Source organism: Muscardinus avellanarius (genome assembly GCF_963383645.1).
Source record: "Muscardinus avellanarius genome assembly, chromosome: 16".
In the NCBI taxonomy this organism is placed as follows: domain Eukaryota; kingdom Metazoa; phylum Chordata; class Mammalia; order Rodentia; family Gliridae; genus Muscardinus; species Muscardinus avellanarius.
The window spans coordinates 1,656,026-1,674,336 of record NC_137802.1 but is presented as its reverse complement, the minus strand read 5'-3'; the positions used below and the strand labels follow the sequence as shown (position 1 = coordinate 1,674,336).

At 57.5% G+C, this 18,311-nt stretch overlaps 2 protein-coding genes across 2 annotated transcripts; both read left to right on the top strand.

Annotated features, from left to right (window-relative positions):
* Window positions 1-1,326: 1,326 nt before the first annotated feature.
* LOC308275049 (complement factor D-like) lies at window positions 1,327-2,590 on the top strand (the record flags this gene model as incomplete). Its single annotated transcript, XM_080713058.1, has 3 exons — window positions 1,327-1,461; window positions 1,570-1,836; window positions 2,429-2,590. 3 exons carry the CDS (start codon window positions 1,327-1,329, stop codon window positions 2,588-2,590), a joined length of 564 nt encoding a protein of 187 aa, XP_080569184.1.
* Window positions 2,591-7,645: 5,055 nt separating this feature from the next.
* LOC308275048 (complement factor D-like) lies at window positions 7,646-9,726 on the top strand (the record flags this gene model as incomplete). Its single annotated transcript, XM_080713057.1, has 5 exons — window positions 7,646-7,706; window positions 7,986-8,142; window positions 8,488-8,632; window positions 8,780-9,046; window positions 9,565-9,726. 5 exons carry the CDS (start codon window positions 7,646-7,648, stop codon window positions 9,724-9,726), a joined length of 792 nt encoding a protein of 263 aa, XP_080569183.1.
* Between the last annotated feature and the right edge of the window lie 8,585 nt (window positions 9,727-18,311).

Sequence of the window (18,311 nt, the reverse complement as noted above, 5' to 3'; positions counted from 1 at the left end):
CTCTGCCTGGCACCATCAGAGCCCGCTCTGGCGCGGTGCGGGGCGCAAGCTGGTCATCCCAGCACTCGGGAGGCTGAGACCAGAGGTTCGTGGTTCGCGGCTAGCCTCAGCTACTTAGCGACGCCCTTTGTAACTCAGTGAGATCCGGATTCAAAGTAAAAACTAAAAAATAGGGCAGGGGTGTAGCTCGGAGGTCAAATGCCCCTGGTTTCCATCCCCAGACCCGGAAAAAAAAAAAAAAAAAAAGGCCTGGGAGTGTTAGCCTGGAGGTAGAAAAGCCCCTGGGTTCCATCCCCAGTACCACCAATAAATAAATAAATAAATAAATAAATAAATAAATAAATAAATAAATAAATAAATATTAAAAATTAAAAAAATTAAATTAAAAAACCACATCGTTAATATTGTATAAATTGCTATAATACTAGATGTCAACCACTAAGCCAAGCATGGGAAGGAGTGATGGGGAGGGAACAGAGTGTGGATCGGGTAGGGGCTAACTGGGCGATGTGTGCATGTATGTCTACACAAGTTTTTTATCCCATTATGATGTATGAATACAGTGCACCAATTAAAAAAAAAAAAGAAACCCAGGGAGACCCTAAACGGAGACCAATGAAAAAAATGATTATTTTCTACTACTTTAAAATATGCTACCTTGCCGGGTGTAGTGGCGCACGCTTGTAATCCCCGCGCTCGGGAGGCGGAGACAGGAGCATCGCGCAGGTTCAAAGCCAGCCGTGCGCGCTGGCTTAAGAGACCCTGTTTTCAAATTTAAAAAAGTATAGCCGGGCGTGGTGGCGCTCGCTTGTACTTGTAATCTCAGCATTCGGGAGGCTGAGACCTGGAGGATTGCGGTTCACGGACAGCCTCAGCTACTCAGTGAGGCCCTCTGCAACTCAGTGAGACCCAGTTTCAAAATAAAGAATAAAAACTAGGGAAGGGGGTGTAGCTCGGAGGTTGAAGTCCTCTGGGTTCCATCCCCAGACCCCCCCCCCCAAAAAAAAAAGTATAAAAATAGGTCTGGGAGTGTGGCCCGGAAGTAGAAGGGTTTCCAGGAATCCCAGTACCACTAAAAAGTAAAATAAAATATGCTACCCAATTCCACCCAAATGAGTCTGTTAAACAAAGAAATAAAAATCTTCTGATTACAAAAAAAAAAAAAAAACAAACAGGGCAGAATGGGTGTGGCTCAGAGATAGACTGGGTTCAATCTGGAGGAACACAAAAATAAAAAAAATAAATAAAAGAAATAAAAGATGGGGTTAGGCTGGGCATGGTGGCGCACGCTTGTAATCCCCGCGCTCGGGAGTCGGAGGCAGAAAAATGCCGCAGGTGCTGCTGGGCGCGCACTCGCTGTCGGAGCCCGAGCCCCCCACGCGCCTGTACGACGTGTCCCGCGCCGTGCGCCACCCCGACAGCCGCCCCGGCTCCCTGGAGCACGACCTGCTCCTGCTGCAGGTGGGCGCGGGCCCGGGGCCGGGTGGGGGTCCGGAGGCCGGGTGGGGGTCCCGGGGGCCTGGTGGGGGTCCGGGGTCCCGCCCCGCCCGCCTGACGCCCCCTCCGCAGCTGGCGGAGGAGGCCGCGCTGGGCCGCGCCGTGCGCCCCCTGCCCTGGCAGCAGGAGGACCGCGAGCTGCCGGGCGGGACGCGCTGCGACGTGGCGGGCTGGACCGTGGGGACCCCCTTCGGCCGCCGCCCCGACCGCCTGCTGGAGGCGCTGCTGCCCGTGCTTTTCCGATCCGGCTGCAACCTGCGCGCCATACATCGCGGCCGCCTCGCCGCCATCACCGAGCGCCAGATATGCACAGACCTCCGCCGCCTGGACAGATGCAGGGTGCGGGGCCCAGGGAGGGCCGGGCCCAGGGAGGGGAGGGCCCAGGGAGGGAGGGGCCAGGGAGGGGAGGGCCCAGGGAGGGAGGGGCCAGGGAGGGAGGGGCCAGGGAGGGAGGGGCCAGAGGAGAGGACCCAAGGATCAGGGGTGTGGTCAGAGGAGAGGCCTAGAAAGGGGCGTGGCCAGGAGGTCCTGGGGAGGAGCGGGGCCAGAGGAGAGGCCCCCAGGGAGGAGGGCCGTGGCCAGGGATGGAAGAAGCCAGAGGAGAGGCTCGAAGGAAGGGGGAGGAGCCGGAGCGGTGGGGCCGGTGAAGGAGGGGGCGGCCTGGAGGAGAGGCAGAACTCGGGCCGGGGTCCTGTCTGTGGGACCCCGGGCTGGAGCCGAGAGAGGGCGGGCCACTAGCGGGAGGAGGGGACTGAGAATGGCCCGAGCCCAGGAGGGAGGGAGGAGCCCGGCAGGATGGACAGGCCGAGGGCGGGGCCTCGGCAGGATGGACAGGCCGAGGGCGGGGCCTCGGCAGGATGGACAGGACATGGGAGGGGTCGGCAAGAAAACCAGGGGTGGGCGGGGCCGGCACTCACGAACCCCCCCGCAGGGCGACTCGGGGAGCCCGCTGGTGTGCGGCGGCGTGCTCGAGGGCGTGTTCTCCTCGAGCGGGCCTTTGTGCGGCGACCCCAGGGGACCTGGCATCTCCACCCGCGTGTCGAGCTACGCGCCCTGGATCCGGAGCGTGCTGGAGGACGGCGCGGGGAACTGAGCAGGACCCGGCGGGGCCCGGGGGCTGGGGTGGCATCAATAAAAGCGTTCAGTGCAGCGTCCGGAGCCTTTTTTGGGGGCGCAGGGGAAATTGGGGATTGAATCCAGAAGGGTCACTATCTCCACTATCTGCAGCCCCCCCCCCTTTTTTTGGGTACTGGGATGGAACCCAGGGGCATTCTACCTCCGAGCTAAACCCCCAGCTCGGTTTTTATTATTTTGAAACAGGGTGTCACTGAGTAGCCGAGGCTGTCTGCGAACCGCGATTCTCCTGTCTCGGCCTCCAAATGCTAGGACTGCAGCCCTATTTTCTTTTATTTTTATTTTGTTAAGGTCTTGCTGCGTTCATGAGACTCTCACCACTTGCTGAGACTGGCCTCGAGCCTGTGATCCTCTTGTTTCAGCCCCCAAATAACAGAGCTACAGGCGTGGGCCACCGTGTCCGGCTGGCTGTCCCCAGCCTTCACCGAGACAGGCTTGGTCCAGAGCCCAGCTATGAGCCTGCGGGTGCCGTGCCCGCCTCGGCCGCACGGCGGCCTCGCCCCCCCAGGAAGCCAAGGGGCCCCCAACATGGCCGTGGTGCTGCTCTGCTCCCAGGCACTGTGAGGGCCCTTCTGGACAGAGGATGCGGGTCCCTGCGGTGGGCGTGGGGCGGCCTGGGGCCTGCATTGAGCTCAGCTCGCCCCTGGATACAGGAGGGACGGGGCAGAACCCGGGCCAGCCGGTGTCCTGCCTCCCACCAACAGCCGAGCCTGGCCACAAAGGGGTGTTGCTGTTGCTAGGGTTGAACCCAGGGACGCTCTGTCTCTGAGCGACACCCTAGCCCTACTTTATTTGGAAACAAGGTCGAATTTGCCAAGCCTGTCCTCGAACCTGCGACTGCCCACTAGAAGAGGCGGCCTCTGCCACCCGCCGCCCCGGCCAGGGCCGCTCCTTCTCCTGCGACCATCAGAGCCCGCTCTGGCCGGGCGCGGGGCGCACGCTGGTCATCCCAGCACTCGGGAGGCTGAGACCGGAGGATCGGGGTTCGCGGCCAGCCTCAGCTACTTAGCGACGCCCTTTGCAACTCTGGGAGACCCTGTTTCAGAATAAAAATAAAACACAGGGCTGGAGGTGCAGCTCGGAGGTAGAATGCCCCTGGGTTCCATCCCGGCACCACACAAAAAAAGTAAATAAAAAAATTAAAATAAGCTGGGTGTGGTGGCACACACTTGTAATCCTAGTTCTTGGGAGGCTGAGACAGGAGGATCGCACAGGTTTGAAGCCAGCCTCAGCGACTTAGTGAGGCTCTCGGTAACTTAGTGAGACACTGTTTCCAAATAAAGTATAAAATAGGTCTGGAGCCGGGCGTGATGTGGCAGGGATTGTCATCCCAGCATTCGGGAGGCTGAGACTGGAGGATCGCGGTTCGTGGACAGCCTCAACTACTACTTAGTGAGGCCTCTGCAACTCAGTGAGACCGTTTCAAATAAGGAATAAAAATAGGGCAGGGGGCCGGGCGTGGTGGCGCATGCTTGTAATCCCAGCGCTTGGGAGGCGGAGGCAGGAGGATCGACAGGTTGGAAGCCAGCCACGCACGCTGGCTTAGGAGACCCTGTTTCCAAATAAAAATGTAAAAATAGGTCTGGGAGTGTAGCCCGGAGGTAGAAGGGCTTCCAGGAACCCCAGTAACACCAAAAAATAAAAAATAAAAAAAAATAGCCGGGCGTGGTGGCGCACGCTTGTAATCCCCGCGCTTGGGAGGCAGAGACAGGAGGATCGCGCAGGTTGGAAGCCAGCCATGTGCGCTGGCTTAGGAGACCCTGTTTCCAAATAAAAATGTAAAAATAGGTCTGGGAGTGTAGCCCAGAGGTAGAAGGGCTTCCAGGAACCCCAGGACCACCAAAAAAAAAAAAAATAGCCGGGCGTGGTGGCGCACGCTTGTAATCCCCGCGCTTGGGAGGCAGAGGCAGGAGGATCGCGCAGGTTGGAAGCCAGCCACGTGCGCTGGCGTAGGAGACCCTGTTTCAAAATAAAAATGTAAAAATAGGTCTGGGAGTGTAACCTAATGCAGAAGGATTTCCAGGAACCCCAGTACTATAAAAAAAAAAAAAAGAATGGGTTGTTTACTAGCTGCATCTGGTATTGTTAAATTCAGGCTGGAAGGATGCTCTGTTTTGGGGGTAGATGGAGATATAGCCTGGGGGGCGCAGACCCCTCCCCGCTTCTTGCCAGCACCCCATTAATGCTGGCCCTGGCTAGCTCCCCGGAGAGACCCGGTCCCCTTGTGGGACCACGAGATGCCGGGGGTGAAGGCTCATGGCACGGGCGGGACCCCTCTTGCGCCAGCCTGTCGGGAGACTTGGTGCAGGCTGGGCGGGCAGCTTCCCCTTCCCCCAGCTGGGCAGCCGCCAGCGCAGTGGGGCTCCAGGGGTGCCGCCCCCTGCACCCCCATAAAAGGGCCCGGGCCAGTGGCCCAGCAGCAGCAGCAGCAGCATGATGGCGGGACCCAGCTTGGCGCGCCTGGTGGCCGCGGTTCTCCTGGGCGCCGCCCTGTGCGGTGAGTGGGTCTGGGGGAGACGGGGCGTCAGCCAGGGTCCCCTCTGCAGACAGGACCCTCCCAACGCCCATCGGTGGCCAGGAAGGGGGGGCTCTGGAAGCCAAGGGCATCCACAAACCTGAGCCCTTCAGGGTCTGAAACTGCAGGGGTCTTAGGTGCAGCCTTGGGGTGCACGCTGGGAATCGCTGCCGCAGCCCCACCCCTTCATATACTCTAAAACATTCCCGGCCTCTCTAATGGGCCGGATAGCGGCCTGACAGTCTTCATTAGCATTATCAAAAGCTAGTTGCTTGGTTAATATTTCTGACAATTCCGCGTTATTTATGGTTTTCTGAATAGAATCCTGCAGTCTCCCAAGGAAGGAACTCTGCTCTTCAGTGGGTCCTTGTAAAATTTTTGTAAATGGCTCTCCTGTTCCTGTATCAATTTTTTTCCAAGCCAAAATAGCAGCTTCTCGAATCCAATATATATGCTGCGGTTGTACATTTTGTATCTGAGCTGCTTGGTCTGACCAAGCCCCAGTTCCAGTGAGTAACCATAAGACAACTGAGCCTGATTCCCCCGAGCCAAGTGATCACGCATAACTTGCTTTGCCTCCTCACTGAGCCACATTTGCCATTGTGAATATTGCTGTCCTGTCAGGACCATCTCTGCTACTGTATAGAAATCATAGGGATCCAGTTCTCTGCCCAAGAGCACAAGAATTCAACGCAGTAATTAGAAACAGGCCCACAAAGCATGCGTGCCTTTTTGAAAGGAGAAATAGCATCAAATTCAAGCCCTCTCCATTCAATTTGCTGCCGCGGACCAGGGTTAAAAGTGACAGGGAAGGTAAAAGCTAAATGAGCAGGGTAGTCTCGAGGTCTGAGAGACATAGATTTAGGCGAGACTGGATTCGTTCTGTGCTCTAAAAGATTTATGCTTTCTGCCACAGGGGCCGAAGGGGGGGCGGGCGTGGGCGCCAAGACGCTCGCTCTGACTTCTTTTCCTGGGCTTTCGGAGGCAAACATTTTGTCCTTTTGTTTTGTGGCTCGATCTAAATCTTCCTTCGACAACTCATATATTTGAAGCGATTTTTCAGTTTCACTCTCTGTGTCTAAAGCCTTGCCGTCAGTTTGTTGAATGGTCATTTTAATTAAAGACTAAGTGACCCGCCACTGAGGGAGGATTTTCTCCCCTTGACAATAGGCTGTCATATTTTTTTCGAACTCTGTCCCATATTTCTTCATCTAAAGTTCCTTCATCAGGAAGCCAAGGATTATATTCTGCGGCTAAATCATAACAATTTTGCAACACTTCTTGTGATACCTTTATCTTATATTGCTTTAAAAGATAATGTGCTAATTTTGTAAAAGGATCCTTACTTACTTGATTTCCCATAGCTGCTTACCTCTTTCTGCAGCGGCCTCCTCCCTCTTCTCTTTGGGGCTCCTTCAAGTCCCTGTTTGCGGGCGCCACGTGTGGGGATTCTTCCCCGGGACTTGGGAGGGAGAGACCTGAAATGAAGACTCGGACAGTCGTCTCTTGGACCACTGACAACTTTATTCTCTAGAACTAAGTTTTTATACTTTTTGCCCCTGCACCAAAACCACAACTTCAAAGAAAGAAAAACATCAAAGTATAATCTCAAACACAATGCAGAATGATTGATGTAAGACATACGTCATATGCTTGTGGAATACAATCATGGAGGGAAAATTTTCTTTTTTGGGGGGGTCTAGGGATGGAACCCAGAGGCATTTGACCTCCGAGCTACACCCCCTGCCCAATTTTTTATTCTTTATTCTTGAAACAGGGTCTCACTAAGTTGCGAAAGGCCTCACTATGTAGCTGAGGCTGTCCGCGAACCGCGATCCTCCGGTCTCAGCCTCCCGAATGCTGGGATTACAAGCGTGCGCCACCACGCCGGGCTTGGAGGGAAAATTAAAAAACAAGAAGAAACCAAGAGGCCTGGTTAAAGATTATTAAGAGCATGATTGCAGCCAGTTCCCGCTCTCACCGGTGGGTCGGGGGTGAGAAATTCCGGAAAGACCAGAAGTCACCCAGAGTCTCCGAAAGCTTGACCTTTCACCAAACTGCCTTAACTCCTTTGGAACCTTTCGTTCCTCAGGTTTCTTCCGTGTCCTCCATCACCCTGTTTTGGGGGGAGATGGGGATATAGCCTGGGGGGCGCGGGCCCCTCTCCGCTTCTTCCCAGCACGGGGGCTGCCCCCCATTAAAGATGGCCCTGGCTAGCTCCCCGGAGAGACCGGGTCCCCTTGTGGGACCACGAGAGGCGGGGTGTGGGGTGACTGGGGGGGGGCACAGCAAGAGGAGAGGCCCCAGGGAGGAGGCACGTGGCCGGGGCGGGACCCCTCTTGTGCCAGCCTGTCAGGAGACTTGGGTGCAGGCTGGGCGGGCAGCTTCCCCTTCCCCCAGCTGGGCAGCCGCCAGCGCAGTGGGGCTCCAGGGGTGCCGCCCCCTGCACCCCCATAAAAGGGCCCAGGCCAGTGGCCCGGCAGCAGCAGCAGCAGCATGATGGCGGGACCCAGCTTGGCGCGCCTGGTGGCCGCGGTTCTCCTGGGCGCCGCCCTGTGCGGTGAGTGGGTCTGGGGGTGACGGGGCGTCAGCCAGGGTCCCCTCTGCAGACAGCACCCTCCCAACGCCCATCGGTGGCCAGGAAGGGGGGGCTCTGGAAGCCAAGGGCATCCACAAACCTGAGCCCTTCAGGGTCTGAAACTGCAGGGGTCTTAGGTGCAGCCTTGGGGTGCACGCTGGGAGTCGCTGCCGCAGCCCCACCCCTGCGCCCTGGCCCTGGGGCGCTCACTCCGGGTGGGGAGGGGGCTCCCCCGGTGCTCGCTCACCCCCCACCCCGCAGCGGCCCAGCCCCGCGGCCGGATCCTGGGCGTTCGGGAGGCGCAGCCGCACGCGCGGCCCTACATGGCGTCGGTGCAGGTGAACGGCACGCACCGCTGCGGCGGCGCCCTGCTGAGCGCGAAGTGGGTGCTGAGCGCCGCGCACTGCCTGGACGACGGGTGAGTGTCCGTGGGGGGTGGACGGCGGGTGAGTGTCCGTGGGGGGGGTTGGACGGCGGGTGAGTGTCCGTGGGGGGTGGACGGCGGGTTAGTGTCTGTGGGGTGGTGGACGGCGGGTGAGTGTCCGTGGGGGGCTGGACGGAGGGTGAGTGTCCGTGGGGGGGTTGGACGGAGGGTGAATGTCCGTGGGGGGGTTGGACGGCGGGTGAGTGTCCGTGGGGGAGTTGGACGGAGGGTGAGTGTCCGTGGGGGTGTTGGACGGCGGGTGAGTGTCTGTGGGGGGGTCGTCGGGTGAGGGTCCGTGGGGGGGTCGCCCCCCGGCCCGGCTGACCAAGGACCCCCCAGCGCCCCCGAGCTGCCGCAGGTGCTGCTGGGCGCGCACTCGCTGTTGGAGCCCGAGCCCTCCACGCGCCTGTACGACGTGTCCCGCGCCGTGCGCCACCCGTACAGCCGCCCCGGCTCCCTGGAGAACGACCTGATCCTCCTGCAGGTGGGCGCGGGCCCGGGGACGGGTGGGGGTCCGGATGCCGGGTGGGGGTCCCGGGGCCGGGTGGGGGTCCGGAGGCCGGGTGGGGGTCTCGGGGGCCGGGTGGTGTTCCCGGGGTCCCGCGACGCCCGCCTGACGCCCCCTCCGCAGCTGGCGGAGAACGCCGCGCTGGGCCTCGCCGTGCGCCCCCTGCCCTGGCAGCAGGAGGACCGCGAGCTGCCGCCCGGGACGCGCTGCGACGTGGCGGGCTGGGGCGTGGGGAACCCCGCCGGCAGCGGCCCCGGCAGCCTGCTGCAGACGCTGCTGCCATTGCTGGACCGCTCCGTCTGCAACCTGCGCGCCCTGAACGAGGGCGGCTTAGGCATCGTCACCAAGCGCCAGATATGCACGGAGAGCCGCCGCCGGGACAGATGCAGGGTGCGGGCCCAGGGAGGGGAGGGAACAGAGGGGCGAGGCCAGAGGAGAGGCCAGGGCGGAGGGGCGGGGCCATATTGGGGCGGAGCCAGAGGAGACCTCCAGGGAGGACGGGAGGGCCATAGAGGGGCGGAATCAGAGGACAGGCCCAGGGCGGAGGGGCGGGGCCGGGGAGGGAGGGGGCGGCCTGGAGGAGAGGCAGAACTCGGGCGGGGTCCTGTCTGTGGGACCCCGGGCTGGAGCAGAGAGAGGGCGGGCCAGCGAGCTGGAGGAGGGGACTGAGAATGGCCCGAGCCCAGGAGGGAGGGAGGAGCCCGGCAGGATGGACAGGCCGAGGGCGGGGCCTCGGCAGGATGGACAGGCTGAGGGCGGAGCCTCGGCAGGATGGACAGGCCGAGGGCGGGGCCTCGGCAGGATGGACAGGCCATGGGCGGAGCCACGGCAGGATGGACAGGCGAGGGCGGGGCCTCGGCAGGATGGACAGGCGAGGACGGGGCCTGCACTCACGAACCCCCCCGCAGGGCGACTCGGGGAGCCCGCTGGTGTGCGGCGGCGTGCTCGAGGGCGTGTTCTCCTCGAGCGGGCCTTTGTGCGGCGACCCCAGCGGACCTGGCATCTCCACCCGCGTGTCGAGCTACGCGCCCTGGATCCGGAGCGTGCTGGAGGACGGCGCGGGGAACTGAGCAGGAGCCGGCGGGGCCCGGGGGCTGGGGTGGCATCAATAAAAGCGTTCAGTGCAGCGTCCGGAGCCTTTTTTGGGGGGGCGCAGGGGGGATCGGGGATTGAATCCAGAAGGGTCACTATCTCCAAGCTACATCTGCAGCCCCCCCTTTTTTTTTGGGTACTGGGATGGAACCCAGGGGGTTTCTACCTCCGAGCTACACCCCCAGCTCGGTTTTTATTATTTTGAAACAGGGTGTCACTGAGTAGCCGAGGCTGTCTGCGAACCGCGATTCTCCTGTCTCGGCCTCCCAAATGCTAGGACTGTAGTCCTATTTTCTTTTTTTTTTATTTTGTTAAGGTCTTGCTGCGTTCATGAGACTCTCACCACTTGCTGAGACTGGCCTCGAGCCTGTGATCGCCTTGTTTCAGCCCCCAAATAACAGAGCTACAGGCGTGGGCCACCGTGTCCGGCTGGCTGTCCCCAGTCCTCACCGAGACAGGCTGGGGTGAGCCTTGGTCCAGAGCCCAGCTCTGAGCCTGCGGGTGCCGTGCCCGCCTCGGCCGCACGGCGGCGCCCTCGCGCCCCCCAGGAAGCCAGGGGGCCCCCAACATGGCCGTGGTGCCGCTCTGCTCCCAGGCACTGAGGGCCGCTCTGGGCGGAGGGTGCGGGTTCCTGCGGTGGGCGTGGGGCGGCCTGGGGCCTGCGTTGAGCTCAGCTCGCCCCTGGATACAGGAGGGACGGGGCAGAACCCGGCCAGCCGGTGTCCTGCCTCCCACCAACAGCCGAGCCTGGCCACAAAGGGGTGTTGTTGTTGCTAGGGTTGAACCCAGGGACGTTCTGTCTCTGAGCGACACCCCAGCCCTACTTTATTTGGAAACAAGGTCGAATTTGCCAAGCCTGTCCTCGAACCTGCGACTGCCCACTAGTAGAGGCGGCCTCTGCCACCCGCCGCCCCGGCCAGGGCCGCTCCTCCGCCTGGCACCATCAAAGCCCGCTCTGGCGGGGCGCGGGGCGCACGCTGGTCATCCCAGCACTCGGGAGGCTGAGACCGGAGGATCGCGGTTTGCGGCCAGCCTCAGCTACTTAGCGACGACCTTTGCAACTCTGGGAGACCCTGTTTCAGAATAAAAAATAAACCACAGGGCTGGGGGTGCAGCTCGGAGGTAGAATGACCCTGGGTTCCATCCCGGCACCACACAAAAAAAGTAAATAAAAAAATTAAAATAAGCTGGGCGTGGTGGCACACACTTGTAATCCTAGTTCTTGGGAGGCTAAAACCAGAGGATCACAGAGGTTTGAAGCCAGCCTCGGCGACTTAGTGAGGCTCTCAGCTACTTTGTGAGACCCTGTTTCCAAATAAAGTATAAAATAGGCCTGGAGCCGGGCGTGGTGGCGCACGCTTGTCATCCCAGCATTCAGGAGGCTGAGACTGGAGGATCGCGGTTCGTGGACAGCCTCAGCTACTACTTAGTGAGGCCTCTGCAACTCAGTGAGACCGTTTCAAATAAGGAATAAAAAATAGGGCAGGGGGTGTAGCTTGGAGGTCAAATGCCCCTGGGTTCCATCCCCAGACATCCCCCCCCCAAAAAAAAGGCTTGGGAGTGTTAGCCTGGAGGTAGAAAAGCCCCTGGGTTCCATCCCCAGTACCACCAATAATAATAATAATAATAATAATAATAATAATAATAATAATAATAATAAATAAAAATAAAAATAAAAAAATAAAAAAATAAATAAATAAACATCATTAATATTGGATAAATTGCTATAATACTAGATGTGAACCACTAAGCCAAGCATGGGAAGGAGGGATGGGGAGGGAACGAGTGGGGATCGGGTAGGGGCTAACTGGGCGATGTGTGCATGTATGTCTACAAAAGTAATTTCTTTATATCATTATGATGTATGAATACAGTGCACCAAAACAAAAAAAAAAGGAAAAGAAAAGAAACCCAAGGAGACCCTAAACGGAGACCAATGAAAAAAACTGATTATATTCTACTACTCTAAAATATGCTACCTTGCCGGGCGTGGTGGCGCACGCTTGTAATCCCGGTGCTCGGGAGTGGGAGGCAGGAGGATCGCGCAGGTTGGAAGCCAGCCGCGCACGCTGGCTTAGGAGACCCTGTTTCCAAATAAAAATGTAAAAATAGGTCTGGGAGTGTAGCCCGAGGCAGAAGGGTTTCCAGGAACCCCAGTAACACCAAAAATAAATAAATAAATAGATAAATAAATAAATAAATAAATAGTTGTTTATAGCTGCATCTGGTATTGTGAAATTCAGGCTGGAATGATGCTCTGTTTTGGGGGAGGTGGGGATATAGCCTGCGGTGCGCAGACCCCTCCTCGCTTCTTGCCAGCACCGGGGGCTTCCCCCCATTAAAGCTGGCCCTGGCTAGCTCCCCGGAGAGACCCAGTCCCCTTGTGGGACCGCGAGAGGCCGGGGGTCGGGGCCAGACGAGAGGCCCAGGGAGGAGGCTCATGGCCCGGGCGGGGCCCCTCTTGCGCCAGCCTGTCTGGAGACTTGGTGCAGGCTGGGCGGGCAGCTTCCCCTTCCCCCAGCTGGGCAGCCGCCAGCGCAGTGGGGCTCCAGGGGTGCCGCCCCTGCACCCCCATAAAAGGGCCCGGGCCAGTGGCCCAGCAGCAGCAGCAGCAGCAGCAGCATGATGGCGGGACCCAGCTTGGCGCGCCTGGTGGCCGCGGTTCTCCTGGGCGCCGCCCTGTGCGGTGAGTGGGTCTGGGGGAGACGGGGCGTCAGCCAGGGTCCCCTCTGCAGACAGCACCCTCCCATCGCCCATCGGTGGCCAGAAGGGGGGGCTCTGGAAGCCAAGGGCATCCACAAACCTGAGCCCTTCAGGGTCTGAAGCTGCAGGGGTCTTAGATGCAGCCTTGGGGTGCACGCTGGGAATCGCTGCCGCAGCCCCACCCCTGCGCCCTGGCCCTGGGGCGCTCACTCCGGGTGGGGAGGGGGCTCCCCCGGTGCTCGCTCACCCCCCGCCCCGCAGCGGCCCAGCCCGGCGTCGGGACCCTGGACGTTCGGGAGGCCCAGCCCCACGCGCGGCCCTACATGGCGTCGGTGCAGGTGAACGGCACGCACCGCTGCGGCGGCGCCCTGCTGAGCGCGAAGTGGGTGCTGAGCGCCGCGCACTGCCTGGACGGCGGGTGAGTGTCCGAGGGGGGTGGACGGCGGGCGAGTGTCCGTGGGGGGTGGACGGCGGGCGAGTGTCCGTGGGGGGTGGACGGCGGGTGAGTGTCCGTGGGGGGGTGGACGGCGGGTGAGTGTCCGTGGGGGGTGGACGGCGGGTGAGTGTCCATGGCGGGGGTGGACGGCGGGTGAGTGTCCGTGGGAGGGTCGGCAGCCCGCCCCGGCTGACCGCGGACCCCCCCAGCGCCCCCGAGCTGCCGCAGGTGCTGCTGGGCGCGCACTCGCTGTCGGAGCCCGAGCCCTCCACGCGCCTGTACGACGTGTCCCGCGCCGTGCGCCACCCGTACAGGCGCCCCGGCTCCCTGGAGAACGACCTGCTCCTGCTGCAGGTGGGCGCGGGCCCGGGGCCGGTTGGGGGTCCCGGGGGTGGGTGGGGGTCCCGGGGGTGGGTGGGGGTCCCGGGGTCCCAACCCGCCCGCCTTTGCCCCCTCCGCAGCTGGCGGAGGACGCCGCTCTGGGCCGCGCCGTGCGCCCCCTGCCCTGGCAGCAAGAGTTCCGCCAGCTGCCGCCCGGGACGCGCTGCGACGTGTTGGGCTTTGGCGTGGGGACCCCCGCTGGCGGTGGTCCCGGCAGCCTGCTGGGGAGTGTAGCCTGGAGGTAGAAAAGCCCCTGGGTTCCGGGTGGGTGTGGCTCAGAGGTAGACTGGGTTAAATCTGCAGGACCACGAAAAATTAAAAAAAGATGGGGATGTTTATAGCTGCACCTGGTATTGTGAAATTCAGGCTGGAAAGACGTCCTGTATGGGGATTCCTCCCCGGGACTTGGGAGGGAGAGACCTGAAATGAAGACTCGGACAGTCGTCTCTTGGACCACTGACAACTTTATTCTCTAGAACTAAGTTTTTATACTTTTTTCCCTGCACCAAAACCACAACTTCAACAGAAAGAAAAACATCAAAGTACAATCTCAAACACAATGCAGAATGATTGATGTAGGACATACGTCATATGCTTGCGGAATACAATCATGGAGGGAAAATTAAAAAACAAGAAGAAAGCATGAGGCCTGGTTAAAGATTATTAAGAGCATGACTGCAGCCAGTTCCCGCTCTCACCGGTGGGTCGGGGGTGAGAAATTCCGGAAAGCCCAGAAGTCACCCAGAGTCTCGGAAAGCTTGACCTTTCGCCAAACTGCCTTAACCTTTTCGGAACCTTTCGTTCCTCAGGTTTCTTCCGTGTCCTCCATCATTTCCCCCCTTTTTATTAAGTTGAACGGCAGCTGCCGTGAGAGCAAGGTTAGAGGCCTATGATCCAGACAAGGCTCTCCAGACCCATCCGAATCCTAAAACTATAAGCATGAAACATAATCCTATAAGCAAGAATTGCAATATTCAAGCTGGTGTTTTTATCAAGTTTGATAAAGGATTATTATTTATAATATTGTCCAAAGCATTAAAAAATTTATCATCATATTCAGAGGAAAGTGTATGAGCAAATGTCTCCTTAATTTTTCTTTTTAAGGCATCAATATCCAAAGAGTTGTTACTTGAGATGCTGGCTAAATGCTGACGAATAGAGTTTTACTTATATTTTGTATGGTTGTATTTTAAATTAGTGACACAAAATTGACTAATGTTCCAATGACATCTCAAGGATAATCGATACTGTGTTTTTACTAATTGACTTTTTATCCATTGTAGAGCTTTTCTGAACTCATTGATCTTATCCAAAAACTGTTGATCTATCTTAGCTTGTTATTTTTACAAATATGAGAATGATTATGTTAATTAGTTATACATTTTTTATTTTAGATAGAATTACATAACGCCGTACCTGTAACAGCACCCACAGAGGCAATGGTTATAAATGCTACTATTTATAAAATGATCTATTTAATAATTTTTTTGTTGTTGTTATTGTTCTGGCCCTAAAAGGCCAGCAGCCACAATGTAAGGTCTAGGTGGAGCCAAATTTTCATTGTTTTAAAAAATTATATGGTTTGTTGCCAGAAAGAAACATTACTTTGATATTTAGATTTAGTAATATTTTAGTATACAATATTCTTATTACAATAAACATTATCTTTACGCGCTTCATCACAATCAGTAAAATACCCGTATGGCCCCCAATCTACAAAAGTGAAATTTTTATGAGTAGCAATCTGGGCCAATTTTGCTTTACATGTATTTTAATGTAACAGAGCATAATTTTAATTAATTTTTTTTAAGAAACTGCTTTACATGGCAAATCTAAGGGGGCTAAGAAAGTCATGGTGTAATTACTCATATGATGAGGAGCCATCAAATCAGTAGCATTAAGTAAAAAGAAAAAGCAGCACAAATTTAAGGTGTAATCCAGTCCCATTGTTAACACTGTATCCCCACCATTGGGGAAATATTGGAAGACATAGGTCAATTCCCCCAAAACAAATAGGTAAAGTCTCAAATCCCAATGTGAAGTTTATCAATTCTTCTTCTTTATCTGGGTGGCTCAGTGGCATTTTCTTCCAGGGCCACAGGGTGGCATTATTCCTGAATGGCTGGTGAGCACTAGTGGAGCATTATCTGTCCAGTCAACAAGCTTTAAGTCCAGTATGTGTAGTTGTCATCAGGACAATATGGCAATTATTGCTAAAAAACATCTTGTCCGGTGTTACCGGTCCTCCAGCTTCTTTAACTATAGTCTTCGCCTTCTTACTCAGATTCTTTATTTGTACCCATGTCAGGTAGGGTTTCTTTTCCAATATCTGCGTCTGGTGAAGCTGGAGCCATAAGTTTCTCATCTGTTTTTCTCCACCGGAGTTTTCGTTCGGGGGATCCAGAATTGCTCGCCATTTTCCGTGGAGACAAGAGCATAACCTCTGCCTGGGAAATGTAATTTTCCTGGCTTCCATTCATTATTACGGTCCTTAACCCAAACTGCCTGATGTAATAATGGCTTCTTCTTTGTATGGAAATGCTTCTCTGCTCTGGTAATATCAGAAGAATTTTTAAAATTTAAATAGTTTAAAGTATAAAGAGTTGTATATAAAACTTCTCTGGGGTCCATACTGATAAGTTGGGTCCTGCACTCATGTGACTTTGTGTCACATGACCTCTGCAGGGCAAGGGAGGGGCTGAAATCCCCGTGAGAATTGGGCGTTCCCGCAAGTAAACCCTCCTCTCGCGAGATGCATACCTTGAAAAGGAGAGCCCGCGTCCTCAAGCTTCGGACAGGCGCGTGGGTCCCACGGTGCCCCGCCCTGATCCCCGGGAGAGCCGTGCCATTAAAACTTTACATGCCACGTGTACCGGACCTCTCTCGTGTTTTTCACACTCCGCCGTACGCACTTATTTTTATTTTACTCGCATTAATTTTTTATTTTACTTATCATTTGGTGCCGAACCGGGAGAACTCTTGGGTCCCTCCCCATTTTTTTCTTTTTTTTTTCTTTTTTCTCTTTTTATTTTTACTCTCTTTTTGAGCCCCGGACTCTCCGACCCGCCAGCAGCTCGACTGCGAGGTCCCACACCAGCGCTCCGCTTGCAGGCGTTGCTCCCACCACTGCCGCCGCTGCCGCCCCGTGCCTGCCCGGACCGTAAGCCTTCTTCCCCAGCCCCGCGCTCTCCGGGAGAGCCGGCGGCCTTCTTCCCGCCCCGGGCTCTGCTGAGAGTCCGCGGCCATCTTTCCAGCCCCGAGCTCTGCTGAGAGACGGTGGCCATCTTTCCGGCCCCAAGCTCTGCTGAGAGCCGGTGGCCATCTTTCCGGCCCCAAGCTCTGCTGAGAGCCGGTGGCCATCTTTCTGATCCCGCGCTCTGCTGAGAGCCCGCAGCCATCTTTCCGGCCCTGCGCTCTGCTGAGAGTCTGCGGTCATCTTTCCGGCCCTGCGCTCTGCTGAGAGCCGGTGGCCATCTTTCCAGCCCTGCGCTCTGCTGAGAGCCGGTGGCCATCTTTTCCCGCCCACATGCTCTCTTCTGGAGCGCCGGCAGCCATCTTCCACTGCCACCGTGGCCGCAGCCACCACCACCAGGATGTGCAGGCTCCGCCGGCCGCCAGGCTGCCAGTTCCACCCGCCCGGAGCCAGGCTCCTTGGGTGATGCTGGCACCTGCTCTGTCTGCCGACCGCCTGCACGGGCCAGGACCTCTGCCTGCTGCTTGGACCTCCTAAAACCACCGTTCCAGCTCGGCGCTCCACCGGGACCTCTGGCCGGTTTGCCCCGCCTGCCCCGAGCCAGGCTCATTGGGCGGCGCACAGCCGGCTTCGGTGTCCGCCACAGTCACCCGCGCCAGGCGTAGCTCTACTCGCTGCTGCTGCTCCGTTTCACCTGCCCAAGCCAGGCTCACTGGCGGTGCTCCTCGGGGCCCAGCCTCAGCGACTGGCGCATGCCTGGAAGCCATTTTGTCTCCACGCCGCAAACCCGGCAAGCCATGCCACCTGCGTGCCACCGTTTGATCCCGCCTGCGCCAGCCGCCAGTGCCGTCCACACCAGCCACCGGCATCCACGTGCCCCAGCTCCACCGCGCTCCCAGCAGCTTCTCAGCGCTTCTGTCGCAGCCAGCACTGGCTGGAAACAATTCACTCCGGTAAACTGCCTCCTTCCCTTGGTTAGCGGGTTCCAGACTTGGGTCTTCCGGTCCACTGGGACCCCAAAATTCAAGCGCTTGGTGACCCATTGTCCCCCGGTCCACTGGGACCACCCTCCGGATGACCAGGTCATCCTCCGGTTTTGAGAAGGGATGAAGACGTTCTTCCCTATCTCTTAACCTCTGTTTCCGAACGATTGAGCAGGGAAATCGGGGACGCCCACTTCCTGTTCTTCGTTTCCGCCCGCGAACCAATTATGGGGAGTCGAACCTTTATACTAGCAGATGCCCTGAGCGCCTGTCTGCCTTGATACGAGTTGGGAAATGGGTTGCGGTGGCCCAGGAATAGTTAGGAACTTTTATAAGTGGTCTGGTATCCCTCCAAATGCTCTCCCCTATCAGCTGCCATTTATTTTCCCGCCAGCTGCCATTTTGTGATGGCGCGTAGTCACTGCCTGGTGATGTCACAGTCACCATCTTGGCCTGTGCCAGACTGCAATTTTGCTGGGCGGCCCGCGTGGGTGTGCCCTATGTGCTGTGGGAAACGCCGGGCTGGGGCTGGGGCGACACCCTCTGCCCATGGGGAGTCTGCGTTGCCATTCTTGCCAGACACCTGCCCCGGGACGTGCTCTTTGTGAGTATAGGTCTGTCACAGCTGACAGAACCTTAACATGGCATCTAAGTTTTAATTCCAGAGAGAAACAGGCGGAAATGGAGCGTACACTCCGACTTTGCCAAAAAGCAGATCCCTGGTAGCTGCCCTTCGGCTGGCGGTGGCGGCTCAGCCCCCTGGAGCGCCACCTAGGTGTGGAGGACTGCAACAACAACTACCTCCAGGAGCCTGCCTGAAGTGGGGTAAAGCCACGCCCACCAATCAGACTGCTCGGCGTGTGGCCA